This window comes from Typopeltis vanoorti, chromosome 18 (assembly GCF_054136105.1).
Source record: "Typopeltis vanoorti isolate ZY-2024b chromosome 18, IOZ_Tvanoo_1.0, whole genome shotgun sequence".
Classification (NCBI taxonomy): Eukaryota; Metazoa; Arthropoda; class Arachnida; order Uropygi; family Thelyphonidae; genus Typopeltis; species Typopeltis vanoorti.
The window spans coordinates 57,682,321-57,706,896 of NC_143566.1; the positions used below are offsets into that span (position 1 = coordinate 57,682,321).

At 35.5% G+C, this 24,576-nt stretch overlaps 1 protein-coding gene across 1 annotated transcript in view; it reads left to right on the top strand.

The window, feature by feature from the left end:
- Polr1A (RNA polymerase I subunit RpI1) overlaps positions 1 to 24,576 on the top strand; it is a 352,992-nt gene that overhangs the window by 248,901 nt on the left and 79,515 nt on the right. The window contains exons 27-29 of the mRNA XM_090408580.1: positions 1,625 to 1,797; positions 10,632 to 10,712; positions 12,295 to 12,462. Of these exons, the coding sequence (XP_090264706.1) occupies positions 1,625 to 1,797; positions 10,632 to 10,712; positions 12,295 to 12,462 (422 nt within the window). The remainder of the gene's footprint in view (positions 1 to 1,624; positions 1,798 to 10,631; positions 10,713 to 12,294; positions 12,463 to 24,576) is intronic.

The following is a 24,576-nucleotide window of genomic DNA, read 5'->3' on the forward strand; positions in this document are numbered from 1 at the left end:
AATAGTGTACATTAGTAGGAATGCTTGAACTTTGATGCTCTCCAGAGAGCTTGCCCAGAAATTAATCATTTTTTGTCACTTCAAGGCTTTTTGTAAACAAAGTGGTGGTCTCACATGTAATAACCAAAGTTAGCTGCATTCTAAATAAAATACAAGTAACCCTCGTATAATGCAGATGTTAGGTAAATTGCGTTATGCGAGACAGATCACATAGAAAAAGGGTTATGTTCTGAAATCGTTTTTTTTTTTTTTTTAATTATATAAAAACAATGACATCCAACAAAAAAATATTTTTATTTCATTCAGGTAATTTATGGGAGTTAAGAAAACATAAACTATGAAACAAATGCATAGCATAAAATTATAAAAATTACAAATTGTATGCAAACTTCATTGCACATAATGCATACATGTTTTAGGCAAAAAAAAAAAAAAAATAATAATAAAGTGCATATTTTAATCGTCATCACTGTCTTCAAAACTAACATTTTGTAGATGTTCTTTATTTACGAGTGGCCGGATGCCGTTATCACTTGAAATCTCTTGGACATCATTTGTATAATTCTCATTGCATACTTCAGCTGCTTTAGTTATCAAGAAGTCAGTAATAAGACCTTGCTTACTACTATGCTGCAATTTTTTATTAAGTTCATAATATGGAGCTAAACAAATATCCAATTGTCTTGTGAATTTTCTGGAGCGCTCCATTGAAGGTTCATTATCCATAAAATACCTTCCTAACTTTCTTGCCTTCTGCTGATTTCTTTAAACTGAATTCTTTAACGGATTCATCACAATCAGAATTGGCAGAACTTTCCGTACCATTTGGTTTGACATCATCTATTAATTGTACCAGTTCCTTCTCATTTAAATCTGTTTCCCCATCAATTAATTCACTAATTTCGTTTTCAACCATATTGCAAAAGTCCTCTAAGTGACCATTACCATAAAAATAAATTTTTACATAAAAAAAATTACATATTGTATACAACTTGCCAGAAAATAAAGTGCTCAGTGTGAGATTAACACACTTATGATTTATAATGTGCTTTCCTGGGCAGAAACGAAGACAATTATCAACAATAAACACTTTATTGGATAAACAATTGACGTACATGCATGCTAAAGGGTATTTCCCCTAATATAAATTCGCTACTTGCGCAATACAGGCAGACGCAAATTTAATGAAGATAAAATTTGATTTTTAAGTCATGTGATGAAAAATATATGAAAAGATAAAGGGTCACTACAATTTGTAGACAGTGTTATATTGAAACCGCATTATATAAGTAACCGTTGAATAACGGTTACTATAATTTGTAGACTGCGTTATATCAAAACCGCTTTGTATAAGTACCGCATTATACGATGGTTACCTGTGTAAGTTAAATCTGTCTTGCTGGGTATGATGACTTATACTTTACTTGATACTTTGAGGAATTCCATAAATCATGGACGTTTGCTCTTTTTTATGTAAGTATAGCATTTCATATTATGGAATCTTTTTTTAACAGTTAACAGGGGTAAATTTTAAATAATTTACGATGAGATGAAATTACAAAAGGAGCTTTTAGAAATAATTCTACAAATAATACTCTGTGTATATTTCACTTTCTTTAAATAGATGAAGGCTTTGAAACTGAGGAAGAAAATCACTCCCAAAAGGAAGAGGGATATAACACAGAGGAGGAGGAAGCTTCTGGAGATAGCATGTTATCAAAGGAAACAATAAGGCGGTTACCAGGGAAGAAGAAACATTCTGAAGTTATTGACAAACAAGTATCAGAAAGAATAAATGTAAGTTAAATCCATCTTGTTGAATGTAATGACTTAAATATAATGTCTTTAGTATCATGTTTTCTAGCCAAATGCACTAAAATTATCATGATTTGTTTTCCCGGTTCTCATTTAAATATTGGATATGTGGAGCTTTATCCTTGGCCAAAATTGTGACCAATAAATAATACCCGAATGAAGGCTTTCATTCTGACATATTGCTTTCAAAATTTCTTCCAGTCTTCCCCCGGCCTAATTGCCCCTTCCCCACATCTTCAGAAGGAGTCTGTTGTTTGATGTCTGTTCATCTTCGGTCTATCTATCTTGTTTATTCATTCATTCAGAAATTATGTTATGGTGTAATACCTTTTATGAAAATAATCTGATAATTCTATATAGTAAAACACATTGTCATCTGGTGTATACCCTCAAGATGTGTTTCAGATATTGTCAGTCTAATGCAGATTTTCTGACTAGTTTCTAGTCAGCAACTGTCTTCCAAATTGGTCTATTATTTTTCAGATCTCTGATTTTGATTTTAATCACTCCTGACTGCATCAACCCACCTACACTCATATTCATGGAAACCGTATCACCTTACATAAATATAGTTAAATATAGTTATTTTCATTGGTTTATCATTAGATATTTTGCATCCATTCCCATGGATTTCTGTATGATGTAATATCTATTGCATCAGAATTTTTTATGCTATAAATAAATAGTAAGAGCCAGTTTTCACATTTTCGTGTTGAGATCACTGTGGCTATTTACGTGCAGTTAACACCTCGTAGAAAAAGTTTGATTCAAGCTTTGAATAGAGAAGGCTATTCTTCTCGTGAAATAACTAAAAGGATATCCTGTAATCAGTCTACTCTGGTACATCTGCTGTCGAAAGTGAAGACAGTGATTTTCTAAGACACTGTCTGCACCATGCCAATATTGAGTTCTAAAGTGGCTCTGCCTCAGAAATCGCTGTGCATCATTCTCTCATCCACAACTCCTTATGGCAAGCTCTGTAACTATCAGGAGAGAAGACTCATTCGACAGGGACTGATAGCTAGGTGCCCTAAAAAAGAAGCCCTTGTTGACTAACAAAATGAGATTGGCTCTGTTAAATTAGTGCAAAGAACATATCAAATGGACTGCTGATCAGTGGAAAAAAAGCAACTTTTTTCTGATGAGAAAAAGTTTAACCTGCAGGGAGCCAATGGTAAACAGACAGTTCGAAGACAATCAGGAGAAAAATTCAATCCTGACTGTCTGGCCTTAACAGTCAAATTCTCAGCCAGTTAGATGATCCTGGGCTGCATGTCATATGATGTTGGCTGCTTGCATTTCACAGAAGGTTCAGTGAATGCACAAGTGTACCAAAAAATTTGCTGCCTCTACTATCAGAGACCACTTTACCATAATGATGAACTGCATCTTAGGGCAAAAATGTACCACATGAATTGAGTTTAGTACTTAAAGAAAGCTTTAGTTTTTGTTGAAAGTTGATGTTGGCCGCTTGCATTTCACAGAAGGCTCGGTGAATGCACACGTGTACCAAAACATTTGCCGCCTCTGCTATCAGAGACCACTTTACCGTAATGATGAACTGCATCTTAGGGCAAAAATGTACCACATGAATTGAGTTTAGTACTTAAATAAAGCTTTAGTTTTTGTTGCAAGTTAATAAGTGGCACAATAAACACTCAATTCAACAATCACCATGGCCAAGAAACAGATCTCAACCCCATTGAGAATTTGTGGTACCAAATGTAGACTGAAATACACAGGAAAAAGTCGAAAACACTTTAAGAGCTCTGAGAAGCCATTATAAGTGTGTGGAACCATGAATTGACATTTGCATCCATCAGGAAATTGATTTTGTCAATGCCTCGCTGATGCCAAGCATTAATAACGGCAAGAGGTGGAACCACAAAGTACTAAACAGAAAAAAAAGTGAATTTTTAGCTTTGAATGTTAGTAAAACTGTGTAAATTTTGCTACTGATATTTGTTTTTCCAGTGAAAATATCACTGTCCACTCCATTTTGAAATATTTGCAAATTTATCAAGTTTGCTGTCATTTCCTAATTATATCACATCTTGTACTAGAAAGTGACAAATATTAATCAAAAATAAAAAATGTTATATTACCCTCTTCATTATTTGTGACTATTATGAGTCACATAATGTGTTGCACAAGGAGTCCTTGGAGGTGACATGTAATAGTCATAATTGTGTTGTTATCCCTTTTCAAATAGGCATTCAAATTTAATTACCAAAAAAAACGTGGTTACAGCATGTGATGCGGTTTCTATGAACATGAGCGTATATTTCAGTCTTCCTATGGATCTTTTTTTCTTACCATTTTCGCTTCAAACATTTTTTTTAGTCTTCCATCTCCTGTTCTCTTTAATTACGCCATCTTAGATTATGGTTACACATTCTTGAATATTACATTTACCCAAGTGTACTGTTTATTTATCCTAATTTTCCATAGAAGTCTGATATCTATAGTCTTCTATTGGCTGTTTTCTATCCTACCCAGCTATCTAATCCATTTGTCAAAATTGGTTTAAGGGCTTCTTTTATATAGCTACTTGAGTCTTTTTGGCTGATTTCTCCCTTATTCCATATAAGTTTATTTAATTGGCTTCCTGCCATACTATCCTTACTTGTTGTTTATATTTAATTTGTGCTACTCATTAAATATTGTGCTTAAATAGTTAAAATATGTTATCTTTCATTATTTCAATTGATGTTTTTCTTTTTCACTGTCCATTTTCATCCCAAATTGCTTATAGCAATAACTTAATTTGGCTAAAAGACTAATTAAAGACTTAACAGCCTATTTAAGAAGATAATATCATTTAGCTGAGCTAATATTTTTCAAGCAAAATGTGAACAGACTCCTCCCTTCTATTCCTCTTGCCCACACATGGCGCTAGTGTGCTATAGGTCTTGTGCCTTTCATGTGTGGATGAGATATTTAAAAAAAAAAAAAAAAAAAAAAAAACATATAGAGAAAGAACTATGCTGACTACTTTCTCCTATATGAATATCAGTTTTAAAAGAATTTTTGACCAATCACTTTACTATCAATAGCAACAATTAATGAGATTTCTTTTGTTTTGTTTGTAGATTCGTGAGTAATGGATAAATGAATTTACACCCACATTTTTATATTGGAATATGAGAGTGTCTGAAAAGTTCTTGGCCTAACAATGACAAAACGAATTTATAATTTCAAAATTATTTTAATTTTCAACATAATCTCCCTTAAGACTAATACGTTTATTCCAGCGATGCTCCAGTGCCATTATCCCGTTCCTGTAGTGGTTCTCAGTAAGATCTGCAAAATATTCCTCTACAGCTGCAATCACCTCTTGATTTGAAGAAAAACGCTGATCAGCAAGAAAGAGTTTTAGTTTTGGGAAGAGATAAAAGTCAGAGGGAGGCAAATCTAGGGAATAGGGTGGATGCTCTAACAATTCATAGTGCAGATCTCTTAATTTTCCTATTGCCAAAACACCGTTGTGGGCAGGTTCATTGTCCTGATGAAAGATGATTTTTTTCTTCTGCAAACCAGGTCTTTTATCACAATTTTTTTGTCTAGTTTGGTTAAGAGATCGGAATGATATTCCCCAGTTATTTTTTTACCCTTTTCAAGATAATTAATAAACAAAATGCCTTTTAGCATCCCAAAACACCGATGCCATGACCTTTCCTGCTGATGGAACCAACTTTGTCTTTGGTGCTGAACAGCTGGCTGTTTTGACTGCTGTTTGGATTCTGGTGTGTGTGTAATAGTGAATCCAAGTCTCATCCATAGTAATAAATCAACACACAAAATCAGTTTTATTCTTGTTAACATGCTCCAAGCACTGTTCAGAGATTTTCATGTGAGTACGTTTTTGATCTGCTGTGAGTAAGCTCGGCACCCATCTTGCACAAAGTTTTTTCATTTGCAATTCTTCATGCAAAATATATCCTACGCATTCTTTTGAAATGCCTATAGTCTCGGCAATTTCATGCACTTTGACTCACCAGTCATCCAATACCATATCATGCATTTGATTAATGATTTCTGGTGTTGTTACACTTTTTGGACCTCCTTCATGTGGATCATCTTCAAGACTGGTATGACCACATTTAAACCTGGCAGCCCATTTCTTAATTGTCAAAAATGAAGGAGAAGAGTGGCAATTAACTTTTATGAACTTTGAATGAATTTCTTTTGGTGTTAAACCTTCTTTACAAAGAATTTTATAACTGCACAATAATCAATTTTATCCATTTCAAGGGATACAGACAATACTTTTGCTTCAGACAGCTGTATAAAACAGACTACTTCATAGAATGACTTGCAATTTCACATGGATGCTTATGACAGATGTACCAACTTAGAAAAAAAAATCTTCCTGATAGTGTTGCCATCTATAGTCGAGGCTGAGAACTTTTCAAACTGCCCTCATGTGTGTGTGTATATATATATATATATATATATATATATATATATATATATAAAGGGTGTCCTAAAATTCACACAAGATTTAAATTTAGTGCCATTTGTGTGGTAAAGCGTTGCCAACGAGAAAAAAAAGACAGCGTGACAGTTCAGGGTTATTAAAAATGGAGCGCTACACGAAAGAACAACGGATTTTCATTGTTGAGCGATATTTTAAAAATAATGAAGGTTTCGCAGCTACAGTTCGCAATTTTCGTACAAAATATGGTCGGAATAGTGATTTAACTTCATCAGCTATGAAAAGATTAATTAAAAAATTCAAGGAAACTGGATCAATTAATGATCTTATACACTCTGGCCATCCTTCAACAAGTCGTTCAACAGAAAACATCGAAGCAGTTCGTGAGAGTGTTGCTGAGAGTCCAGGAACAATTCGGCACCATGGTCTTGAATTGGGCCTTTCGAGAAGCTCTCTACAGCGTATTCTCATGAAAGATTTGCATCTTTATGCTTACAAAGTTCAATTGACTCAAGAACTGAAGCCTACTGACCACACACAGCGAAGAGAGTTCGTTGAATGGATTATGGAACAACAACAAAGTGGATGCTTATTTTTCGAACAAAATCATCTTCAGCGAAGAGGCTCATTTTCATCTTGATGGCTTCGTTAATCGACAAAATTGTCGCATTTGGGGTTCAGAAAATCTACGAGTGATTGTTGAGAAACAAATGCATCCACAACGTGTCACTATTTGGCGCGGATTTTAGGCTGGAGGCATCATCGGTCCATTCTTCTTCGAAAATGCGGCTGGTAAGGCAATAACAGTTAATGGTGCTCACTATCGCGACATAATCCAGTTTTTTGTGCCTAAATTGCAAGATATGGATGTGGATGACATGGTTTCAACAAGACAGTGCCGCATGCCATACAGCCCAAGAAACAATTCAATTACTGCATGAGTCATTCATGGTTGTGTAATTTCCCGTTTTGGTGATCAGAATTGGCCACCCAGATCATGTGACTTAATGCCATTGGACTTTTTTCTTTGGGGTTTTTTGAAGTCTAAGGTTTATGCCAACAAGCCCACGACCACCCATGCCTTGAAGGAGGAAATTGAGCGCTGTATCGACAAAATTCAGCCAAAAACAATCCACATTTATGCAAAACGGGCATGGAAAATTTCGACAAAAGAGTGCATATGTGCCAGCAAAGCTGTGGAGGCCATTTACCTCATATGCTATTCCATGCATTATCCTATACCGTATACTTTATGAATCAATAAGAAATTACAATTTTTAATTAAAAACCTGTGTTTTCTTATCAAAATTACTTCTTGCGTGAATTTTGGGACACCCTGTATAATGTATGACTACTAATATTAACTCGGAGTTGGGATATGTTAATTTTTTATATAAACTGACAAAAAATCCGAGAATTATAACAAATTGAGATTTATTGGATACGCAACATGTTTTGTTGGGATCAACTTCATCAGGCGTTAAGAACATAGAAAGCTATTAAAAGACACTGAAAAAAACATTGAACACTCCTCTAAAGCTATAAATTCGGCTGTAAATTACAGTTATTATGAACTTGAGCTATAGCCCGTGTTAAAGTTCTATTGTTGTACACCTGTGCATGTGTGGATCCACAAAATCGCCAGTATCTGATAGTAGAGCTGAAAGAGTCAGGCAAATTAAAGCTGATATTATTGTTCATATGAAGAGGGTCCGAGGTAATTTCTTTTGACTCGACAATGTGGCGTTCTACCTCATCGTGGCTAATGTGCAGGTTTGAAGTTGTCCAATTTACTTCATGTTGGTGGCTTTCGTTATTTGTGTTTATTGAAAACAGGACATGACCTGATAGGGCAGTAGCCCTGGTATGTATATATGTGTGTGTGTATATATATATATAGTAGTGACTGCTCTCCTGAGCAGAAATCTAACTTTTCCATTATTAGTCCTACCCTTTGTAATAAAGTTTTCCTGAAATGACTGAGACTGGCTACCTACTTTGCTGTTTAGGTCTCCAATAAGAACCAGTTTATTTTTCCTTTGTATCAACTATTCTCTATTATGATTTGAAAAATTCCTCCACTTCTAGAGTATTCATTGAACTGTAGGTACAAATAAGCCCAGGTTCTCATTTTAAAATTTGTCCACATCATTTTGCTTGAAATTTAAAAAGATCTTGCTTGTTTTGGTCTTAATCTCAGTAACACCAGTTTTGTTGACATGGTATATCTGCAATTCCTCCCAACTCCACTCCTTGTCCATTCACGCATCATATAATAATGGTGTGTACATTCAATTCTGCTGGTCTTCGGCAGCTAACTTTTCACTGTTTATGAAAAGTTACCTGCTGAGCAAATTCCAGATTCTTTGACAAAAATAGCCCTCCCCCCCCCAATTAGTCCACGCATTAGCTGGCATGAAATTTCATTATGTTATACTATTTATAAAAAAATGGGAAATAATATGAGAATCATAAAAAAATTTTTCTTCCAAAAAGGATTTTATGATGTGCATACTTTAGAAAATGCTAAGAAGAACAAGCTGGACTTAGACCAATTTATTTACAAAAGATAGTTGAGAAATTGTCATCAACAACTATTCTAACAGGTAAATTGTCAGGTCAGACATATGAGTTATCTGTCCTCTCGTGTTCATTTTTCATAAACACTATTCCTTCCAGCTCAATCACCTTTTTCTTTTCTAAATGTTCTTTTATCTAATCAACTTTTTTTCCATTTTTTTTTCCTTGACAGTTTTTCTGAATGCGCATTATTTTTACATTTCAACTGAGATACATTTTTTAAATACATTTCTCCCATACTTTCTAGTTCCCCAATGTATTCCTAATGCCCTATCTTTAATTCTGTGTGTCTTCTGCATAAGACGTTTTGTCTTATGCAAAAAAAAAAAAAAAAACAGTAATTTCTGTTGATCAGAAGCTTATGCTTTAGCGGGCTTCACTATCCCCAGATAGACTTCTTTTGCATTTTGTTTGCAAAGGTAGAAATGTAAAATTCTGTATGAAGATAGGAAGTTAAAGAAGCATGCCACGAAATGAAGAAATCATATAAAACATTTCTAGTTAGTAAATAAATATGTGCTTATTATTTTTATTATTATTATTACACCCTCCAAGGAATCAACACTCATCGTGGGAGGTTCATTCAAATGACAACATATCTATCATATAGAATCTTAAAGTCCTTAACACTCCTTGCATTAACAACACATTATGGTAATGCATTCCATTCACTGACAATTCTCCATGTAAAAAATCTACTCCTCACACCCTTCTTCATTAGACTTTTACATAACTTCCAGGAATGACCTCTGGTTCTTTCCCTCTCACTAACTTAAATGTCTCTTCATATCACTTTTCTCCTCCTGTCCACCAAGCTCTACAATCCACATTTCTTCAACCTCTCTCCATAGGCATTCAAAAGTCCTGATATTGTCTTGGTCACTCACCTCTGGACCCTCTCCAATGTCTACATCACATTGAAAATTAGGTGACCAGATCTGAGCACAATAGTCTAAGTGTGGTCTTACCAGTGCCTTCAGTGGCACAACCACTTCCTTATCCTTGTGTGTTAGAGTACTTATCATGGCAGCATTATGATGTGCAACCTTAGCAATATGCCCTCTAAACTTCAGTCTACTGTCAACCATAACTCATAAATCTCTAATCTCATCCTCTTCCTGCAGTATGGCACCATCACTATAGTCTATCTCTATGGCTTTAAGGCCCACAACCCTCCAAGTATGTTTGGATTTCGTAACCGAAATAAGAGGATAGAATAGTCACCCCTCTGCCTCGAGGTAATTCCTGGCTGTATCCCTGTGTGTTCACGGGCCGGTTTGCCTGCTTGTGGGATGAAAAATGCCAGATAAACTGGTGGGAAAAACCCTGCTGTCCACACCCAAGACCAGCTAACTTGGCTATGGCTGAGGAAGATCCTTCAGCTCCTCACATCGTTGGCAGTAATCGAACCTAGGACACTCCTTCCCCAGTCATATGGTTGTGAAGTGCAAAGCCACTAGGCTAATCGTGCGGACATCACTATGCTACAAAACGTTATATTTCTGCACTCCAAAATGCAACACCTTTGATAAATTTTTCAGTGTAATAAGCAGTGACAGGAAATGTACAGAAGGAATGTGGTCCAATATCAATTATTGAAATGTAATCGATATTGGACTGCTAGTAGATCTTATCATTTAATACTATCTGTAAAAAGAAAATAAAATTGAATGTGAGAATTATAGAGGAATTTTCTCAACCCAGTTTTGTTATCCCTCTGTTCTTAACAGCATATTAATGCTTTTTTTTTTTTTTTTTTTTTTTTTATAGTTCAGTTCTGTAATTTTTATTTTTATAGACTGTACTGGGGGTCCATTCATGGGTACAAGGTTATCAATTCGATACAGCTAAAGAACGGTGGTGTGAGGTTATTCTAAAAGTAAGTCTATATGTCACTTTATTTTTTTACTATTATTAAGCAGAATGGTTTTACAAAATTTTGACTTTTACAGTAATCCTCATCAGTATTTCACTGATTCTTGGATCATAGTATACTAAACTTTAAATAATACTTGCATCTGATATGTAAAAAAGTCAGCTTATAAATGCCAGGGACAAAGGACTGATTTGCTTAAAGGCTCAGGATCCAGATGCATCAAACAGTTTCCAAAAGTGTTTGGAGCTGTGCATGATGCTACTGCATGCTATAAATTGATTTGCAATAGCATCATGCACAGATCAATAACATCATTATGTTATTGATTTGCAATAACATCATGCTCTGAACTGATTATGAAAAGAAAACTTTGAGGAAATTAAACTTCATTCAGTATCCTATTGAGTACTATGTTTTTTTTTTTTTAATTGCGTATCTTTTATATTTATGTACTCAATAGGATACTGAATGAAGTTTAATTTTCTCAAAGTTTTCTTTTCATAATCAGTACCACTGTGACTTTAATTATCCTTTGACATGAACATATATATATATATATATATATTGTATTTAAGCACCATTTGACTTTACATGGGTTTCAACTTGCACAAGAAACCTTTGGAAGAAATTAATCACTTAGATACATAGTATTGTTCAACTTTGTTTTCTTGTATGTAAGATATTATTTACTTATTTTTATTACCTTGCAAAGGCCTATGTAGCTCAGTGGAAGTGGTGCTTGCATTCTCTGTGCTAGGCTGCACGGAGATAGACTTACAAGTTCGAATCTAGTTGCTGACTGGAGGAACTTTTTCTAAACCTTTCTTTGATTGGTTCCTAAGTTATTCACACCAAGAGATGGCAGCACTTGTTTGCCAGTCTCCTCATTGGTGGCTGAATATAATTATTGATAGACATGGACCAGCTATCTCTGATTGGCTACTGTTGGAGATTGAACTGCCCGCTCAGCATCCAAAAGCTAGATGGGGTTTAAAGGGCTCGTCTACTCCCTATAAGGGAATAAAAAGACATTAGGTTATTATTTTTTTATTATTATTACCTTGCATTTTCATGTAGCCTTGGTAATGGTGCAGTATGACCTTTGCTGTGAAGTAAATCCGAAACCATTCGAACTTGTCTACTCTTCCAATCTTTCAAATCATCCTGTAAAGAACTGAAGTCATTTGAACATTTGACTACTCTGCCAAGCCTCATGTCATTGGCAGAAATTTTGATCATAATATTTTGAACTTAGTTATTTATGAATATATTAAGCAATAAGGACCCTATCACTGATCTCTTGGGTACGCTGCTCCTAACTGCCTACCATTAGAATGAATTCTCTATGAATGCTGCTTCCTGTCACATACTAATTAACTAATTTCCTACTCATCTCACTAGGTAATCTTCTTAATTAGCAATTAAAAATATTACATTAATTAACATTATGTAAAATGTTGTCAGTCTATACTGAAATCCAAATCAGTTACACCACAACCTTGATTTAGCAGGTTGATATTATAACTTGTGCATTGCAAGTGCATCATATTAGTTAAACAATTTATGATAACTTTTTTTTTTTAAGTTGCCATGCAAAGAAGGTAAAGTAGATATGACATCCTTACTAGAAGAACTCGCTCACAAGGCTGTTGTCCATGAAACACCTCATATCAAAAAAGCTTATTTAGTTAAGGATATCAGTTCAACTGGAGGATGTGGCAAAATGCTGAAAACAGAAGGAGTTAATCTATTGGTAAATATTCTGTTAAAACTTTGAGGATTTTTGTTATCTAAATTATTTCTGTTGTCATATACACTGCACTGTATGGCTGAGAATATAATGTTCTTTGCTGTTTTATACTTTTCAGTAAATGCATGAACTCAGTATTAAGTGCATAGGTTGTTTTATATCTTTGTGTATAGCGGGAGATGGGAGGAGGTCGTTAATATATATATATATATATATATATATATATATTGTTGAAATTAGGATTTACTCGGGATGTATACATTTATAAAAATAAATTTAACTGACTAGAACCCGAGAAAGTATAACAAAAACCTTTAATACATCACAACTAGTTTCATCGGTGATCCGACTTCTTCAGGTGAGAAATAAAAACATAAGACATAAAATAACACGGTAAAAAATGAACTTTACAGCTTAATAAAAAGCAGAATAATAACAGTCATATTTGAATAGGTGACCGCGTGCTACCGTTGGCATGAGTAGAATGTGTGCGACAGCTAATTTTTGAGCGCCAGTACTGGATTACTGCGCTATGGGAATCGGGTAAATTGTAGCTAAGATTATTGTTTAAATGTGAAGGGTCCAGAACTATTTCTTTTGATTCGATGATTCTTCTTTCGAATTCATCCTTGCAAATATATAAATTAGTAGTGCGTTCCCAATCAACTTGATGTGGCTGTTCTTCAAGGTTAGAGTTTGCCGAGAAAAGGACATGACTGGAAAGGGCGCTCGCTCGTGCTCTACTGTAGGAGATGTCACGTCTATGTTCCTCAAGACGAAGTGAAACAGATTTGTCTGTCTGGCCAAAATAAGGTCGACCACAGTTGCACAAAACTTTATAAACACCAGGAAAATGCAGATGGTTGTGTTTTGGTTTTGGTCGACTCAGAAAAGAACGAAGTTTTGGCAGCGTAGTATAGTCGGTCTTTATGTTGAATTTTTTCAGAATCTTAGCTAGTTTTGGGGTAAGAGTGCTGATAAAAGGCAACTGTATATGAGTGATTGGGTTGGAGTCATCTTCTTGTCGAGGATGTTGGCGTGGTCTCAAGCGTTTAGTGATGTTACGAGACGAATATCCATTATTTAAGAAGGTGTTTTTCAGGAAGTTAAGCTCTGTTTGAAGGTCTTCTTCTGTGGAAATGAGACATCTTGCTCGATGGGCGAGGGTGGAGATGATGCCCAGTTTCTGAGGTGGGAAGTGATGAGAAGAACCATGTAAATATCTATCAGTGTGGGTGGTTTTTCGAAAAATTGAAAATTTAAGACAGTCAGGAAATCTACTGATCTTTAGATCCAAGAAGGGGAGAACGCCGTTAACCTCTAGTTCAGATGTGAATTTAATGTTTTGATGTTGGTTATTTAAATGGTTTAGGAAGTTTTGCAGTTCCTCTAAACTATGTCCCCAAATAAGGAAGACGTCATCGATGTAACGTAACCACAGTTTAGGTTTCAAAGTAGCTGAGGAAATAGCTTTCTCTTCAAAATCTTCTAGAAAAAAAAATTAGCTAAGACTGGAGATAGAGGGCTGCCCATAGCTAAACCGCTAGTTTGTTTGTATATTTTCTCTTCGTAGCAGAAATAGCCGGAATTGATGCAGTGAGTTAGAAGAGCGAACACTTTTTTAGAAACCTTGTCCTTAAGAAGACTCAGAACTTCATCTGTAGGAACATTCGTAAACAAAGATACGATGTCAAAACTCACCATTCTGTCCGAGTCTAAAAGATTCAAATTTTTTATTTTTGAGATGAAATCTTCAGAGTTTTTGATGAAGGAAGAAGAATTGCCAACTAAATGTTTTAAAGAAGCTGCAAGATATTTAGACAGATTGTATGTAGGTGAGTCAATCCCTTCCACAATAGGTCTTAAAGGGGTGTCAACCTTATGGATCTTAGGCAAGCCGTACAACCGAGGAATGAGGGGATGGAGAGAGCGGAGAGATAGTCTTGTATGTCTAGGAAGTTCAGAAGTTGATTTCAGAAGATTGTTTGTACGGTTTTGAAGTTCTCTTGTGGGATCACTTTCTAGCATAGAATACGTATTAGAACTTAACAAGTTGTTCATCTTACAACGGTAGTCAGCTTTGTCTAAGATTACAGTTGCATTCCCTTTATCAGCAGGTAGGATAATAATGTCATTGTTGTTACGAAGTTGGTGTATTGCTTTCCTTTCTGTCGGCGATAGATTATCTGTAGGACGACGACTGTTGTTAATGGTAAAGATGGCTTCGATCCTAAGTAGATTCGCAGTTTGTTTTGGTAATTGTCCAGCTGCCTTCTCAACTTTCGTAAGAAAGAGTTCTTTAGGAATGAAGGTCGGAGAAGGAACGAAGTTAAGGCCCTTTGAGAGCACACTAAGTTCTGCAGGAGAAAGTGTGTGAGAGGATTTGTTAATCACAACATTTTTTAAATTTTGTGAGTTGATATAGCGCAGTAATCCAGTACTGGCGCTCAAAAATTAGCTGTCGCACACATTCTACTCATGCCAACGGTAGCACGCGGTCACCTATTCAAATATGACTGTTATTATTCTGCTTTTTATTAAGCTGTAAAGTTCATTTTTTACCGTGTTATTTTATGTCTTATGTTTTTATTTCTCACCTGAAGAAGTCGGATCACCGATGAAACTAGTTGTGATGTATTAAAGGTTTTTGTTATACTTTCTCGGGTTCTAGTCAGTTAAATTTATTTTTATAAATGTATACATCCCGAGTAAATCCTAATTTCAACAATATTTATCTACCTTCTGACGAGGTTAATGTACATCTTATCAAGGATTATGAAAAAACTCTGGTAAAAATTGGACTTTTTATTAATAGGTTAGTTTTTCTGAAAAGATGCAAATTTCACTCTGTCATCCCAAAGTTTTTAGATTTCAAAGAATTGATTCGCACTAAACGTGCTCATAATATCTATCACAAGGCTAAACTTGATTTATTATATGAAAGAATCGCAGATACCAAGTCCACATTAGCTTCTTTGTTCCGCAAAAGAGATTCTTTAGAAAATAACTTAAACTCATCTTTAGACAACAGGTTCTGGATTGATATTAAAAACACGAGCTCTCTCCGTGCTTCTAGATCGCAACTCTCCAACAAATTAATTCTTATCAGAAAATTCAACCAACTCAAACAGGAACAAACTCGCCAATCCAATATCAACTCACAAAATTTAAAAAATGTTGTGATTAACAAATCCTCTCACACACTTTCTCCTGCAGAACTTAGTGTGCTCTCAAAGGGCCTTAACTTCGTTCCTTCTCCGACCTTCATTCCTAAAGAACTCTTTCTTACGAAAGTTGAGAAGGCAGCTGGACAATTACCAAAACAAACTGCGAATCTACTTAGGATCGAAGCCATCTTTACCATTAACAACAGTCGTCGTCCTACAGATAATCTATCGCCGACAGAAAGGAAAGCAATACACCAACTTCGTAACAACAATGACATTATTATCCTACCTGCTGATAAAGGGAATGCAACTGTAATCTTAGACAAAGCTGACTACCGTTGTAAGATGAACAACTTGTTAAGTTCTAATACGTATTCTATGCTAGAAAGTGATCCCACAAGAGAACTTCAAAACCGTACAAACAATCTTCTGAAATCAACTTCTGAACTTCCTAGACATACAAGACTATCTCTCCGCTCTCTCCATCCCCTCATTCCTCGGTTGTACGGCTTGCCTAAGATCCATAAGGTTGACACCCCTTTAAGACCTATTGTGGAAGGGATTGACTCACCTACATACAATCTGTCTAAATATCTTGCAGCTTCTTTAAAACATTTAGTTGGCAATTCTTCTTCCTTCATCAAAAACTCTGAAGATTTCATCTCAAAAATAAAAAATTTGAATCTTTTAGACTCGGACAGAATGGTGAGTTTTGACGTCGTATCTTTGTTTACGAATGTTCCTACAGATGAAGTTCTGAGTCTTCTTAAGGACAAGGTTTCTAAAAAAGTGTTCGCTCTTCTAACTCACTGCATCAATTCCGGCTATTTCTGCTACGAAGAGAAAATATACAAACAAACTAGCGGTTTAGCTATGGGCAGCCCTCTATCTCCAGTCTTAGCTAATTTTTTTCTAGAAGATTTTGAAGAGAAAGCTATTTCCTCAGCTACTTTGAAACCTAAACTGTGGTTACGTTACATCGATGACGTCTTCCTTATTTGGGGACATAGTTTAGAGGAACTGCAAAACTTCCTAAACCATTTAAATAACCAACATCAAAACATTAAATTCACATCTGAACTAGAGGTTAACGGCGTTCTCCCCTTCTTGGATCTAAAGATCAGTAGATTTCCTGACTGTCTTAAATTTTCAATTTTTCGAAAAACCACCCACACTGATAGATATTTACATGGTTCTTCTCATCACTTCCCACCTCAGAAACTGGGCATCATCTCCACCCTCGCCCATCGAGCAAGATGTCTCATTTCCACAGAAGAAGACCTTCAAACAGAGCTTAACTTCCTGAAAAACACCTTCTTAAATAATGGATATTCGTCTCGTAACATCACTAAACGCTTGAGACCACGCCAACATCCTCGACAAGAAGATGACTCCAACCCAATCACTCATATACAGTTGCCTTTTATCAGCACTCTTACCCCAAAACTAGCTAAGATTCTGAAAAAATTCAACATAAAGACCGACTATACTACGCTGCCAAAACTTCGTTCTTTTCTGAGTCGACCAAAACCAAAACACAACCATCTGCATTTTCCTGGTGTTTATAAAGTTTTGTGCAACTGTGGTCGACCTTATTTTGGCCAGACAGACAAATCTGTTTCACTTCGTCTTGAGGAACATAGACGTGACATCTCCTACAGTAGAGCACGAGCGAGCGCCCTTTCCAGTCATGTCCTTTTCTCGGCAAACTCTAACCTTGAAGAACAGCCACATCAAGTTGATTGGGAACGCACTACTAATTTATATATTTGCAAGGATGAATTCGAAAGAAGAATCATCGAATCAAAAGAAATAGTTCTGGACCCTTCACATTTAAACAATAATCTTAGCTACAATTTACCCGATTCCCATAGCGCAGTAATCCAGTACTGGCGCTCAAAAATTAGCTGTCGCACACATTCTACTCATGCCAACGGTAGCACGCGGTCACCTATTCAAATATGACTGTTATTATTCTGCTTTTTATTAAGCTGTAAAGTTCATTTTTTACCGTGTTATTTTATGTCTTATGTTTTTATTTCTCACCTGAAGAAGTCGGATCACCGATGAAACTAGTTGTGATGTATTAAAGGTTTTTGTTATACTTTCTCGGGTTCTAGTCAGTTAAATTTATTTTTATAAATATATATATATATATATATATATATATATATATATATACCTCCTCCCTTCTCTGGGTATTAATATTTCGAATTTTTTTTTCCAAGCAAAAAAAAAATTAAGTGTATAAAAACATGAATTCAAATTTATTGTATTGTATTGTATTACAAATTGAAATTATCACGGGATACATAGTATTCTGCACTATTTTTTTTTCAGTGTAATGACTGCCCTCCTTTTGCATAAGTGTTAATATTATTACGGTACTTGAATTTTATTCACACCAATGCAATTTTGTGGAATTCCACCAGTGTAACTTATACCATTTTGATTTTTATCTGAAAGAAAGAGACACAAATAGTAGTAAGTTACATTTTCCAAAAAAATTATTGATTCTTGATCATATAGTAGTGCTTGAACAGTTGGCATAGTTCTGTCTTTTTTTGTGTAGCCAGAGAGAGCATAAAATGAATGATGAGAAATTACCGTGTTTACTAGTGCAGAAACACTATAGTATTGAGAAAATCATGCAACAGCATGATATTGGAAAATCATGCAACAGCATGATATGCTCTAACTCAGAATAAGAATCAAAAATGTGCAAAATAAAGCTTTGAATTACTACAGAGTTCGAGTAATAAGACTGAATTTGAGGCTAACAAGAGAGTATCGTTCCATTGATTTCTTTTGTCTGGCATAGCCGATAAGTAAGGAGCAGACCATTAGATTAGAGCCTGCGCACTTCCAATTGGAAGTGGTGATCACACTAAGTCCTTCACTCCTACTGCATGCTCCTGCTCCCTAAATTTCTCATTTTACTAGCAGCCGTGATAGATAACATAACAAATTCCAGAGTCACTGCAGTTACTGCGAAAAAATTTCCCACAAAAAAACCACCAAAAATTATGTATAAATATATATTAAAAATGCCAAAAAATTGCAAATGAAAACAAAAATATACAAAAAATCCAATAAAATATCGGATTTTCATCCAGTTGAAAAAAAAACAAAAAAACTTTCATATTGACTTTCTAACGTCTCAGTTCTAATATCAATGATGTGCAGACATCCAAACATAATATGTTATTTATTACTAAACCTCACTTGACATCCTTTTCAATAACATCTCACATCAACTTTCCTCATAACTTCCATCATACCTTTCATAAGAAGGATGAGACTAGTGCATTTTTCAGGTCTGATATCCATACCAAAGGTTATTTGACCTGGAATCCCCTTTATACAAATTGGCTTTGGCTTAAGATTTCTTTACATCATTTGCTGCCTCAACCATTCTTTTAATTCTGTTGGCATCACCAACCTATTTGACTATTTATCTCTGAAAGTCAATCACATAGTCTAATTACCCTAACTGTGAGATAATCAACCTTGTTGATTTCATTGTCAACAGTTCAGACTGGCATTCCTTCTCCAACTTTATATACCCAGCCGCAAAAGAAGAACTGTTTGTTGTCAGTAGTTATTTGATGCAAATTATTCACCAACTTACTAGAATTCCAAATAATCCTCATCATTCTCCCAACACCCTGGACTTTTTATTAACCAGTAATCTCCCTCCAAATACACCACAGATGTTAGCTCTTCTCTTGGCTAGTCTGACCATTACATTGTCCATCTCTCCTTTTCTACAGAATATCCTTCTCCCAGCCATCTCGATATCCTGTGGCACTGCAGCGGTGCCAGTTGGTTGACCTTTGCACTTCATTTCCATGGTCTGATTATTGCTTTCACTCTTCTAATCCTGCACCTTCTCTGATTTAATAACAGAAATTATTCTTGTTGGTATGAGTGATTTTATTCTCCACTCAAAACCCTCAACCTTTGTCTAAACCCTGGTTCTCCAATTATTATGCCAAATCAAATCAAAACTCCAGCCTCTCACTTAGCTTATGCTACACCTTCAACAGCTACAAAAAAAAAAAAAAAAATTGAAAAGGCCACATGCACTAAGCTATTCCCATATAATATATTTTGTGTAGGTTGTTTTTCCTTTTCAAATTGCAGTCGAACCTTCTGGTTCCTTGCCAAGGTTGTAGGGATGCAACCTCTGTCCTTTTATGTTTCTGTACTATGGTAACATCTAAAGATAAGGCAGACCACTTTGTATCATTTTTTTTTTATCCCACTCTTGTATCACTGCCCAAGGCAAATCTCTTCCCACCATTCTGCAAACTAACCACAGTATTCTGTGAAATTTTACCAGAAGGAAATCAGGAAAATACTCCATAGCCTTGATAACAATAAATCTTCTGGCCCTGGTGCTATTCCTCCATAGTATTTAAAAGCTTGTACTCTAGAACTCACAGCCATCTTGTATCATCTCTTCAAATTGTCTTACTCAACCAGGGCCCATACTTATGCATAACTGCACAAGGCTCTAGCTGGGGTGGGGGACAAAAAATTAGTGACATTTTAAGACCCCAACAATGAGGGAGGGCTCCCAGAGCACTCTATCACATTATGAGCCCAACTCACCCACCTCAGAAAAAGGGTAAGTATCAACTAGCATCTTTCTTGCCTTTTGGAAGTAAACTCTTATCCAGCCTATTTCTCCCCCCCCCCCCAAAAAAAGGAAATAAGTCAACTATTACATGCATACATAGTTTATGGCAAAAACATGCTGTTAAAAAAAGAGAATCATGATGTCATTATATATTAACATGATTGAAGAATTTAAAATATTTTAAGTTAAAAGATCTAATCCAAGGAGTTCATCATCATCAAATTCCTGACACGTACCCTCAAGGGGTATATAGGATATGATAGTACTATATGAAAAATTTATTACTAATTTCCTATCTACAATTTTCCTCCAAATCAGTCTGTTACTTGTCAAGACTCCAATATTATCATTATCAGATCTTATATTTCTATCATCTAAGGCACATTGTACCATATCAATCCACCTATATTTTGGTCTTCCTCTGGGTCGTTTTCCTGCCAACCTGGCAGAGAACACTTGTTTTGCTAATCTTTACTCGTCCATTCTGTTTAAGTGACCATACCACCTGAAATTAGCTTTGCTAATGCATTCCTGGATGCTGACAATGTCAAGTTCTTTCCTAATATCCTCATTTTTAATATGATATTGCCATTGATGCCATCTGCTCATACCTCTAATCTTTCTCAGGACTCTCATATCTGCGGTCTCTAGTCTTTGGTCAAGTGTTTTACTTCTGACCCAGCTCTCAGATCCATAAGTTAAAACTGGTTTGAACACAGTCTTGTATACAGCTAATTTAGTGTTCTGACTAATTTCTCTCTTATTCCATATGAATTTATTCAATTGACTTCCTATCAGACCAGCTTTGTTGATTCTGTTGTCTATTTCCATATTTAATTTATCATCTTCACTAAAAATCATGTCTAAGTAGCTGAAATGTTTTACTTGTTCCACAGGTTCCATGTTCAAAACACAGTTGACATTTTCAACAATTCTACCTATTTTCATTGTCTTTGTGTTTTTAATGCTAACCTTCATACCATATCTATTACAACAGTTATTCAATTTATTAAAGGGATAAAAATCCTATATTTTTATATAGCCAGTAAGTGAAACTCAAGATCGAGAACTACGATCTATGAGTTTCAATGCCGAAAAACTATCGGCGAAGGCATTTTATCCCTTTAATAACTATTAAGTTGCCAGAAAACTAGCTGTTTGGCTTTTCATTTTAATTAGTTATTCAATTTAGTCAGGGAATCTTGCAGACCTGTAGTGGATTTATTTAGAAGTATAACATCGTCTGCATAAAGCAAAGAGCTGACATTAACATCTCCAATTTTGATATCATGCTTAATACCACTTTCCTTCATAATGTGATCCATATAGATAATGAATAACAGGGGAATAATGTGCATCCTTGTCTCACACCAGATTTAACATTAAACCATCTTTCTGTACTTCCTTCAACTCTAATTGCTGACTTACATCTCAAATAAAGACTAAGTATTGTTTGATATAATGCCCCATATAATTGTAGCATATTGAATAGCTTCTCTCGTGGCACCTTGTCATATGCCTTTTCCAGATCGACAAAACTTAAATACAGATCTTTGTTATATTCCCATGCTTTCTCAACTATTTGTCGTAAAATGAAGATCTGATCCTGGCAGCCTCTATTTGGCCTGAATCCAGCTTGTTCTTCACCAAGCTTTTCTTCCACAATTCTTCTCAACCGTTTCTCAAGTATATAAGATATACCAATATACAAAATGATGGTGCAACATCCAAGGAGTTGGAAAATTAAAATAAGAGTTAAAAGTAAAAGTCTTATCCAAAAGTCATCTCCAAATGTCATGTATCCACCATGACATTTGGAGATGGTAGCATGATGGGTTGAGATTATTTTTCCTGGTTTGGACATGGCCCATTAGTTTTTATGTCTGGATCTTTAAATGCTGATGACATTTGAACAATTCTGTTCTTCCTGCACTGTGGCATCAGGTTTGAATATGCCATTATCAGCATGATAATGCACCTGGTCACAAAGCTTCAAACCGCAAAGCTCCCTAGCTTTGTAGTTTGAAGATATAGAAGTGGAAGAACTAAACTGGCTGGCACAAAACCTGACCTCAACCCTATTGAATATCTTTGGGGTGAGCTGGAGTGAAGGTTGCGTGTCAGACCTACTCACCCAACTAACACTTTTCAGCTGTTTGCAATACTACAGGAGGAAGGAAATGAATTCCAGCAGCAGCAGCAGTTTACCAGAACTTAGTGGACAGCCTACTTTGTATTGACAGCAATGCTGTAGCGACAGAAAATACAAAACAGTTGCTGTCTGGACATTTCAGGCAACATAGCATGCATGTGTGTGTGTGTGCCAACATAACTCTTAGGCCGTATAGATACTCAGATCATATTGAATGATAGTTGGTATCTTTAAGTTGTTGTTTTTTTAACAATATTTTTTGTAACATTATTATATTTAAAGCCTTGATAATACATACATATATATTTGTTAAAATAAAATTATTAATAGCGAAAACAAAACAAAATTATATACAAAAAATATGAAACTTCGAAAAGATATTACATATTTCTATGTTGAAGTTCCTGGTTTCGGATCACCTGCATTTTTTTTTTTAAAAAGTATCTAGTGTTAACTGCCTAGATTTTATTTTTCTTTCTTTAAGGAATTCAGTGTAAGATCGAATAGATGCGATTACATTCCTTCTTACGTTCCCAATCATGGTCCATTTCGCAGAGTTCATCAGTCAATATCTCTAGGCTTGCAAGGATACGCTGTAACTCGGCCGTTTTCATATCTCTCAGAGGACCTTCATCATTTTATTTCTCCTCCTTTCAATGTTGACTTAATTGTTCAGCTAATTCTTTTAAGTCTTCATTGGAAAGCGGTTCATCATGGCTCTCTAAGACTTCTGTCACATCTTCAGCTGTAATATCGTCCAATCCCACCTCTCTCTCAAGCTTGGTAACATCTTCAATAACATTCTCCTCTTGCTCTAATTCCTCAAAGTTGTGCATAAATGCTAGAAGAAGGTTTCGCATGCTCCTTTTAAACACTTTGCTGACATGTCATTCCAAGCTGCCTCGATATGTTCTTAATGCCCTTCGAAATGTCGAATGATCGCCAATCGTCTTTAATAGTTTTTACTGAAGTGTCCAAGACTCTTAACATTTCCATAAATGTTATACGGAGGTAATAGGCTTTGAAGATTGATATAATCCCCTGATCCATCGGTTGCAAAAGCAATGTTGTGTTTTGGGGCATGTAAACGACCTTAACATCCGATGGTGTTCTTACTTCAGCAAGGTTTTGAGGATGTCCAGGGGCATTATCCAAGAGAAGTAATGCCTTGGCTGGCAAATCATTTTCTTTACAGAAGCGAAGCATGGTAGGACAAAAATAATTTGTGTACCAATCTATAAAAACGTCTTGTGTAACCCAAGCTTTCTTGTTCCATTTCCAATAGACTGGCAGCATGGCTTTTAGACCCTTGAAGGCGCATGCTGTCTGTGAATGGTACACCACCATTGGTTTAAGCTTCAAAGTTCCGGAGACATTTGCACCCAACAAAAGCATAAGTCTATCTTTTGCAGCTTTAAAACCTAGAGCGGAACGTTCTTCACAGGAAATGAAGGTGCGTGATGACAATTTTTTCTAGTTGAGCCCAGTCTCATCAACTTTAAAAATGAGATCAGGAGAATAACTTCCTTGTTCTACACAGTCTTGAAATTTAGGAAAAGCAGCCGCTGCCTCACCACATAAATTGACACTGTGGCACTTACTTTGAGACTTAAATCTCATGAACCAACCTTTGCTTCCTAAAAATGTTTCTTGGCCTCCATATGTCTTTTTAAGGTCCTCAAAAATTGTTTTTGCTTTCTCAGTTATAACAGCTTGCTTCAGAGGAATGTTTTTCTAATTCAAGTCATCCACCCACAATGATAATAATTTTTCCATTTTTTTTTTCATGAAGTTTACCCCTGCTATAACTTACATGTTTTGCATTTAGTGCTGCCATAGATTGTTGCGCAGACTGTTTTATTCTATCTGCATTTTTCATAATTGTAGTAACAGTCGATGGAGGTAAGTTCATACTTCTACAGACATTAGCACATGTCTGCCCATCTTCTTTTCAAGTGTGATTGATTTCAGCACATTCTTAACACCAAGTTCTTCTAATTTTTCTGTACTTCTATTATCAGACATGGTATGTAATTACGTATTTTATCAATTTAAATACGTATGTACGTAAAAAAAATTAAATAGAAGAATTAGTAAATTCAACATTAAATCTAGTGTTTGATGTTGGCCGCGAGCTACTATGACGTATATGT